At 46.9% G+C, this 10,000-nt stretch overlaps 1 protein-coding gene across 1 annotated transcript in view; it reads left to right on the top strand.

The window, feature by feature from the left end:
* Nucleotide 1: 1 nt before the first annotated feature.
* PLEKHM1 (pleckstrin homology and RUN domain containing M1) overlaps nt 2–10,000 on the top strand; it is a gene marked incomplete at its 5' end in the record, with an annotated part of 19,837 nt that continues 9,838 nt past the window's right edge. Inside the window, 9 exon segments of the mRNA XM_077458520.1 lie at nt 2–148; nt 150–195; nt 198–239; nt 242–423; nt 425–677; nt 680–720; nt 722–797; nt 2,108–2,253; nt 6,634–6,827. Coding sequence (XP_077314646.1) covers nt 2–148; nt 150–195; nt 198–239; nt 242–423; nt 425–677; nt 680–720; nt 722–797; nt 2,108–2,253; nt 6,634–6,827 — 1,127 coding nt within the window.

The raw sequence follows: 10,000 nt of genomic DNA on the forward strand, positions 1-10,000 counted from the left end.
GACGCCATACGAGTTCCGCCTTCAACCAGATGAGCAGAGTTGCTCAGAGACTTGCTCCTTGCTGCGCTGCGAGTCTGTGGGTCCTGCCCAAACTGACGGGCGCTTTGATATTCAGTTTCACAATAAACGTTTGTATATGAGGGCAACGGTCTAAAGACGAGGCTCAGGACTGGGTAGACAGGATAACTGAAGCCATCCAAAATTCAGACCAAACAAAGATGATACCTGGGAGATTCTAAATGTCCCAACTCTCCACAGAGATCACTGGAGCCGAAATGTAACTCTCCATATAAAGATGCTCAGAGCCCCAATGAAAACTACTTGCCATCTGAAGTGTTTGATTGGGATTGTCCGTTGGAGGTGGAGCCAGATGCATTGAAGGAGTCGGTTCTTTACATGAGGATAAACAAGAAGTGGAATCGATTTTGTCTTCTCATTATCAGACCGAGCTTTGAAATGTTTCCTACCCCGTGACGCAGAGAAATCCCTCTATTGTGTTTACAGCCTTGAAACGGTGAAAGACATTCTACCGGACTCTAGCCTTGGTAGCCCATCCTGCTTCCGTCTGGTGACCACTAAAGGCTCCCTACAGTTGCAAGCTGAGAACTCACAGGAGGCCAAGGCCTGGCGAGAGCTGGTCCGTGCCGCATACCTGGAGTCAGAGGACGACCCTACTTTTCTCCGACTGTTGGAAATTATCAGATAAAATCCCATATCAAGGGAACATGCGCTCTTCCAGTACCTTATCCATATTCCCACTGAGAGCGGGCTGGACACGCAGAACTTCAAGTGTGCAGGTCAGTGGTGGCAAGGCAGAGGTAGTGGGTTGATGGTGTTTCAGAAGTGACAGGTGAGCAGTGGGGGACGGTAGTGGTAAGGTAACAGGTCAGCAGTGGAAGGTTAATAGTGGGGCTGCATGCCAGCGATGGCTTATCAAAGGTGGTGGATCAGCTACAACATGTCAGTGTTGACAGTTCAGAGGTGGATGATCAGGGGCAGCGTGCCACTGTTAGTGGGGCAGCAGTGGACCAGCCAAACAGGTCAGTGGTGGGGGGGGGGGGGGACGCGATGATGGTAGATTACCAAATCATTGATTCAGATTTGGCAGGTCAGGAGTGGTCGGTCGGTGGTGGCAGGGCAGCAGTAGTGGGATGGTAGTGGCAATGTAGAAGTGGCAGGTTTGCAGTTGAGGGTTGTTGATGGGCTGTAGGCCAGTGATGGTGGTTCAGGAGTGGTGGTTCAACCTTGACAGATCAGTGGTTGTAGGTGAGAGGTGGTGAGTCAGTGGGTCAATGGTGGTGGCGAATCAGGGGCAGTGAGTCAGTGGTGGTGGTGTAGCAGTGGTGAGGGATGTGATGATGGTAGGTCACTGGATCAGTGACGGTAGTTCAGATTTGGCAGGTCAGGGGTCGTCATTCAGCCAGGGCAGGCCATTTTTGGCAAGACAGCAGTGGTGGGTTGGGGGAATGGTAGTGGCAATGTAGAAGTGGCAGGTTGGCAATGGAGGGTTGTTGATTGGGCAGCCAGTGATGGTGGTTCAGGAGTAGAGGGTTAACCTTTGGCAGGTCTGTGGTGGTGAGTCAGTGGTTCAATGGTGATTCAGAGGAGGTGATCCAAGGGAGCAGGTCAGTGTTGGTGATGCAGCAGACGTGGGTCAGCTAGAGGAGGTCAATGGTGGAGGCATAATGATGGTAGATTACTGGGTCAGTAAGTGACGGTGGTGTAGCAGTGGTGGGTCACCCAGAGCAGGCCAGTGGTGGGGGGTGCAAAGATGGTAGGTCACTGCTCAGTGACGGTGGTTCCGATTTGGCAGGTCAGGGGTGGTCGGTGAGCCAGGGCAGGTCAGTGGTGGCAGAGCAGCAATGGTGGATTGGCAGGATGGTAGTGGCAGTTCAGCTCTGGAGGTTTGTTGGATTGGGCTTGCAGGCCAGTGAAGGTGGTTTAGGAGTGTTAGGTCAACCTTGGCAGACCTGTGGTGGTGGGTGAGAGGTAGTGGGTCAGTGGTGGTGATTCAGAGGTGGCGGAGCAGGGGCAGCGGGTCAGCCAGGCAGATGAGCAGTTGTCCTTTGCCATGTCGGAATGTTTAATATGTCCTTTCTCATTGCAGGTTGCCACAAGCAAATTGGATTCCAGTTTGGAAAGGCAAAGCTGTGTGCTTATTCTGCCTTGTACTATTGTGACTTGTGTCATCAGGATGAGAGATCAGTCATCCCTTCTAGATTTGTCCATAACTGGGATATGATAGAGCGAGCGGTGAGTCCTTTGCTATGGGGAAAATGAGTTTAACCACTTTCTACCAGAACTGGTTGTTATAAATGGTGGCTGGTAGACAGGGGTATTAAATACACAGTGGGTTGATTTACTAAAACTGTTAAATATGGGCAGCTCTGCATAGAAACCAATCAGATTTCATTTATTTATTTATTTTTTATTTTTTTTTCAAAGCTTAATTGAATAGCTGCACCAGATTTTACACTCCAGTTTTAGTAAATCAACCCCAGTGTGTTACAGTTTGAAGACTAGGCAATAGGCTTTTTTTTTTTGTTTGAAGTGACCTTAATGTCCACAGCCCACTGAAGTTCTCTAATAGAACCCTGTTGTCATGCAGTATGCTATCGCATAAAAGGCCGATACAGTGCATCTGGAAAGTATTCACAGCGCTTCACTTTTTCCACATTTTGTTATGTTACAGCCTTATTACAAAATGGAATAAATTTGTTATTTTCCTTTAAAATTCTACAAACAATACCCCATAATGACAACGTGAAAGAAGTTTCTTTGAAATCTCTGCAAGTTTATTAAAAATGAAAAAATCTCATGCACATAAGTATTCACAGCCTTTGCCATGACACTCAAAACTGAGCTCAGGTCCATCCTGTTTAGGCTGGGTACACACTGCAGCGATGCGGGAACGCATCGCATGCCTCCCGGCGGCAGTTCACACTGCCCTATGCGAACTGCTGGGAGTGTCAGTGAAATGTTAACACCCCCCAGATCAGTTCGCATGTCGCAGTGCGATCTGTAAACTCGGGCAGGAATCGGATCGCATGGTGTGAACACCCATGCGATCCGATTCTGCTGCGGACCAAAAAAAAGGGTCCTGTGTGAGTTTGGGCCGGATGCGATGCGAATTCAGCCATACTGTCTGTATGGCTGAACTCGCATCGCACAGAGATCGCATGTGATTTGCACTGTAGTGCGGTGCGAATCACATCCGATCTCATCACCGCAGCAGTGTGAACCCAGCCTTACACTGATCATCCTTGAGATGTTTCTACAACTTGATTGGAGTCCAGCTGTGGTAAATTCAGTTGATTGGACATGATTTGGAAAGTTACACATTTGTCTCAACAAGGTCTCACAGTTGAAAGGGTTGTAAAGGTTTGTTTTAAGAAAAAAAACAAAAACAAACCTGTCATACTTCCCTCCTGTGTGCAGTTGGTTCTGAGTGGCCCCGATCCTCCTCTTCTGGGGTCCCTCCGTGGCTCTCCTGGCTGCTCTTCTTCTCTAGTGCCCCCACAAAGAAGTGCTTTCCATGGGGTCATTGACACAAACAGCAGGACTCTGCCCCACCCCCCCCCCCCGGCTCTGGCATCATTGGATTTGATTGACAGCAGCAGGAACCAATGGCTGCACTGCTATCAATCTATCCAATGAGGACCCGAGACAGCGACTGGAGCTGCTATGCTCCTTCCTGTCGCTGGAAAGATCGGGTTCAGGTAAGTAAAAAGGGGGGAGGGGGGTCTGAAGGAGAAGGTTTTTCAACTTAATGCATAGAATGTATTAAAGAGGAAGTAAACCCTGATGTGTTTTACTTACTCTTTTGCTCTCTGCAAACCCTGCAAATTAAAAGCATAATGGGCTAGTATGCATTGCATACTAGCCCATTATGTGACACTTGTCTGCAAACGAAGCCCGCGATGTGCCCTGTACAGGTCACGTCCATCTTCACCCCTCTTCCTTCCGGGTCCACCGACTCTGACTGGCCGGAGCGGCATGACGTCAGTCACGGCACATGCTGGGGAACAAACCGCATGGAGGTCAGTTTCTTCATGGCTCACTACAAGTGAAATATCTCCAAAAGGGCGCACATTTAGGAGATATTTCCACTAACTATAGGTAAGCCTTATTGTAGGCATAACTATAGGTAGAACTCGCACAAGAGTTTACAGCCACTTAAAGGGGTTGTAAACCCTCAAGGTTTTTCACCTTAACCCTTTCATAACTAAGCCTATTTTTTGCATTTGGTGTTTACAAGTTAAAATCCATTTTTTTTTTGCTAGAAAATTACTTGGAACCCCCAAACATTATATATATATTTGTTTAGCAGAGACTCTAGAGAATAAAACGGCGATTGTTGCAATATTTTATGTCACACGTTGTTTGTGCAGCGGTGTTTTAAACGCAACTTTTTGGGAAAAGGGACACTTTCATGAATTTAAAAAAACGAATCAGTAAAATTAGCCCAATTTTTTTGCATAATGTGAAAGATGATGTTACGCCGAGTAAATAGATACCAAACATGTCACACTTTATAATTGCACGCACTCGTGGATTGACGACAAAGTACGGTACCTAATAAATCTCAATAGGCGACGCTTTAAAAATTTTTTTACGGTTACCAGGTTAGCGTTACACAGGAGATCCAGTGCTAGAATTATGGCTCTCGTTCTGACGATCGCGGCTATACCTCACATGTGTGATTTGAACACCGTTTACATATGCGGGCGCGACTTCCGTATGCGTTTTCTTTGTTTCCCGAGCTCGCGGGGACGGCGGGCGCTTTAAAAAATATTTTTTTTTTTTTTATTTCTTTTCAAATTAATACAATTTTTTTTTATTTTTTATGTTTTGATCACTTTTATTGCTGTCACAAGGAATGTAAACATCCCTTGTGACAGTTATAGGTGGTGACAGGTACTCTTTATGGAGGGATCGGGGGTCTAAAAGACCCCCCACCCCTCCTTTACACTTCAATGTATTCAGATCGCCGAAAATGGCGATTGTGAATACCGTATATCTTTTTAAAACCGGCGCCATTGGCAGCCGAGTAAACGGGAAGTGACGTCATGACGTCGCTTCCGTGTTTACTATTAGGATAGTAGTCCTAGTATTAGGATCGAGCGGCAGCACCGGTAACAGGTGCGGGCATCATCCCGGTATACCCCCCGGAAGCCGAGTACGCACATCTGCGTACGCTCGGTGGGAAGGGGTTAAACAGTGCATGTCACGGGGGAGAAGGGCCTTATTCGGGGAGGTGACCAAGAACCTGATGGTCACTCTGACAGAGCTCCGGCGTTTCTCTGTGGAGAGAGGAGAACCTTCCAGAAGAACAACCATCTCTGCAGCACTCCACCAATCAGGTGCTCAGACAGAAGTCACTCCTCAGTAAAAGGCACATGACAGCCCACCTGGCGTTTGCCAAAAGGCACCTGAAGGACTCTCAGACCATGAGATACAAAATTCTCTTGTCTGATGAAACAAAGATTGAACTCTTTAGCCTGAATGGCAAGCGTCATGTCTGGAAGAAACCAGGCATCGCTCATCACCTGGCCAATACCATCCCTACATTGAAGCATAGTGGTGGCAGTATCATGCTGTGGGAATGTTTTTCAGCGGCAGGAACTTGGAGACCAGTCAGGATCGAGGGAAAGATGAATGCAGCAATGTACAGAGACATCCTTGATGAAAACCTGCTCCAGAGCGCTCTGGACCTCAGACTGGGGCGAAGGTTCATCTTCCAACAGGACAACAATCATAAGCATGCAGCTGAGATAACAAAAGAGCGGCTACGGGACAACTCTGTGAATGTCCTTGAGTGTCCCAGACTTGAACCCAATTGAAAATCTCTGGAGAGATCTGAAAATGGCTGTGCACGGACACTCCCCATCCAACCTGATGGAGCTTGAGAGGTCCTGCAAAGAAGAATGGGAGAAACTGCCCAAAAATAGGAGTGCCAAGCTTGTAGCATCATACTCATCATACACCATACTCATTATACACCATACTCATCATACACATCATACTCATCATACACATCATACACATCATACACATCATACTCATCATACTCATCATACTCATCATACTCATCATACACATCATACTCATCATACACATCATACTCATCATACACATCATACTCATCATACTCATCATACACATCATACTCATCATACTCATCATACACATCATACTCATCATACTCATCATACACATCATACTCATCATACTCATCATACTCATCATACTCATCATACTCATCATACACATCATACACATCATACACATCATACACATCATACTCATCATACTCAAAAAGACTTGAGGCTGTAATTGGTGCCAAAGGGGCTTCACCAAAGTATTGAGCAAAGGCTGTGAATACTTCTGCACTTGGGATTTTTGTTTTTGTTGTTTTATTTTTAATAAATTTACAAAGATTTCTGACTTCTTTCACGTTGTCATTATGGGGTAATGTTTGTAGAGTTTTGAGGAAAATAATGAATTTAATAACTTTTGGAATAAGGCTGTAACCTAACAAAATGTGAAAAAAGTAAATTGCTGTGAATACTTTTACTTTGCGGATGCATTGGGTTTTACAGTAAGTAAAAAATCCTATTTTTGTTGCTCTAGGTGTCCCGGCAGGCCGTAAACTTCCTGAAAACGGTGCAGAACGAGCCGATCTTTAACTTGAAGTATTTGAATGAGAGTCTGTACCAGCACACAAAGACCATGTGCGACATTGAACGTAACCGCGAGAAGCTGCGTCTCCTCGGGGAATATCTGATGACATGTCGCAGTGGAGCGGTGAAGGAACTGAGTGCCAGGTGAGCCGCTGATGTCATAGGAGGCAGAAGGAGACCAGTTGCAACTGGGGCAGATGTACCACCGGAAAGGGGGGGGGGGTGCAGGGAACACCACAAAGGATGAAGGATCAATTCTCATGATACATATATTCCAACACTGGCCCTTCCTGATATATAACTACATATCAGTTTAAGAAAAGTGTCAAATCTGTGTCACTAGATATTAATATTCTCATCGCACATGTTCCTGGAATAGGCTCAGAAGTAGCGGGTGCTGCAACAGCTGCCAGCTGGAGACATTACAGATCAATGCATATATTTGTGCACCCCAGATCATCCAATATTGTCCAAAAGGTTTATTGAAGGATGATCACAAAGTGCAATGTTTCAGAGCCGTGTAGGGCCCCTTTGTTGGGTATGTCATCATATACTTGATGAAGGGGTCCTTCGCAGCTCTGAATCTTTGTACTTTGTGATCATTCTTCAATAAACCTTTCGGATGATCCTGGATGATTTGTGGTGCACTGGCATATATATATATATGCGTTGGTCTGCTGCACTGACACACTGCCCATATGTGGTACGCTGCTGCACTGACACACTGCCCATATGTGGTACGCTGCTGCACTGACTCACTGCCCATATGTGGTACGCTGCTGCACTCACGCACTGCCCATATGTGGTACGCTGCTGCACTCACGCACTGCCCATATGTGGTACGCTGCTGCACTGACGCACTGCCCATATGTGGTACGCTGCTGCACTGACGCACTGCCCATATGTGGTACGCTGCTGCACTGACGCACTGCCCATATGTGGTACGCTGCTGCACTGACGCACTGCCCATATGTGGTACGCTGCTGCACTGACGCACTGCCCATATGTGGTACGCTGCTGCACTGACGCACTGCCCATATGTGGTACGCTGCTGCACTGACGCACTGCCCATATGTGGTACGCTGCTGCACTGACGCACTGCCCATATGTGGTACGCTGCTGCACTGACGCACTGCCCATATGTGGTACGCTGCTGCACTGACGCACTGCCCATATGTGGTACGCTGCTGCACTGACGCACTGCCCATATGTGGTACGCTGCTGCACTGACGCACTGCCCATATGTGGTACGCTGCTGCACTGACGCACTGCCCATATGTGGTACGCTGCTGCACTGACACTGCCTATATAATGTATACTGCTGTACTGACACTGCCTGGTATTACATACAGTGCTGTACTGTCACACTGTCCATATACAGTGAGGGGGAAAAAAAAGTATTTGATCCCCTGCTGATTTTGTACATTAGCCCGCTGACAAAGAAATGATCAGTCTATAATTTTAATGGTAGGTTTATTTTTAACAGCGAGAGACAGAAAAACAACAAATATCCAGAAAAATTTATTTCAAGAAAGTTTTATAAATTGATTTGAATTTTAATGAGTGAAATAAGTAAGTATTTGATCCCTCCTATCAATCGGCAAGATTTCTGGCTCCCAGGTGTCTTCTATACATGAAACAAGCTGAGATTGGGAGCGCTCCCTGTAAGAGAGTGCTCCCAATCTCAGCTTGTTACCTGTATAAAAGACAGGAAGGGCCAGTGTTGGATCATAAAAGACATCTGTCCACGGAAGCAATCAATCAATCAGATTCCAATCTCTCCACCACAGCCAAGACCAAAGAGCTGTCCAAGAATGTCAGGGACAAGATTGTAGGCCTACACAAGGCTGGAATGGGTTGCAAGACCATCGCCAAGTAGCTTGGGTGACAACAGTTGGTGTGATTTATTTGCAAATGGAAGATGCGCATAATAACTGTCAATCTCCCTCGGTCTGGGGCTCCATGCAAGATCTCGCCTCGTGAAGTTTCAATAATACATGAGAAGGGCGAGGAATCGGCCCAGAACTATGTGGGAGAATCTTGTCAATGATCTTGAGGCAGCTGGGACCATAGTCACCAAGAAAACAATTGGAAACACACAACACAGTGAAAGACTGAAATCCTGCAGCGCCCGCAAGGTCCCTCGGCTCAAGAAAGCCCATGTACAGGCCCATCTGAAGTCTGCTAATGAACATCTGGCTGATTCAGAGGAGAACTGGGTGAAAGTGTTGTGGTCGGATGAGACCAAAATCCAGCTCTTTAACATCAACTCAACTCGCCGTGTTCGGAGAAGGAGGAATGCTGCCTATGACCCCAAGAATACCATCCCCCGCCGTCAAACATGGAGGTGGAAACATTATGTTTTGGGGAAGTTTTTCTGCTAAGGGGACAGGACAACTTTACTGCATCAAAGGGACAATGGACGGAGCCATGTGCCATCCAAATCTTGGCTGAGAACCTCCTTCTCTTAGCCAGGGCATTGAAAATGGGTCCTGGATGAGTATTCCAGCATGACAATGGGCAAAACGCATGGCCAAGGCAACAAAGGAGTGGCTCAAGAAGAAGCACATTAAAGAGGAACTGCAGTCTGCTCACATAATTTGTAATAAAAACATCTTTGGCATATATATACCGTATATACTCGAGTATAAGCCGAGATTTTCAGCCTCTTTTTTGAGGCTGAAAGTGCCCCCCTCGGCTTATACTCGAGTCATCGCCGTCTGCCTGCCCGATCAGCATGTCGAGCAGACAGACGACGGCCATTCTCATACTATGGACGAGGATGAGAGGATGTCCGTGATAGGCGGAACACTGACTGCTGGGAAATTGAGTGTTCCGCCTATCATAGAGAGGGAGGCGCGGCTTTTGAACAGAGGAATGGCCGCCGTCTGCCAGGAGGAGAGCGTGGCACACAGAGGCTGCAGATTGGCACAGGTAGGCAGGGATGGACGGACAGCACAGCGACGGACGGGACACGGCGACGGACGGGACACGGCGACGGACGGGACGCGGCGACGGACGGGACGCGGCGACGGACGGGACGCGGCGACGGACACAGGGATGTCTCACCCTCGGCTTATACACGAGTCAATAAGTTTCCCAGTTTTTTTGGGGGTAAATTGGGGGCCTCAGCTTATACTCGGGTCGGCCTATACTCGAGTGTGTATATGTATGTATGTGTGTGTGTGTATATATATATATATATATATATATATATATATATATATATATATATATATATATATATATATATATATAATTCTGTACTTGCCAAATATGCTGCAGAAATCTCCCTCCACTAAGCCATTTTGACTGTG

This window comes from Lithobates pipiens, unplaced genomic scaffold (genome assembly GCF_037356315.1).
Source record: "Lithobates pipiens isolate NorthernLeopardFrog02 unplaced genomic scaffold, aLitPip1_a1.2 Scaffold_28, whole genome shotgun sequence".
Lineage (NCBI taxonomy): Eukaryota > Metazoa > Chordata > Amphibia > Anura > Ranidae > Lithobates > Lithobates pipiens.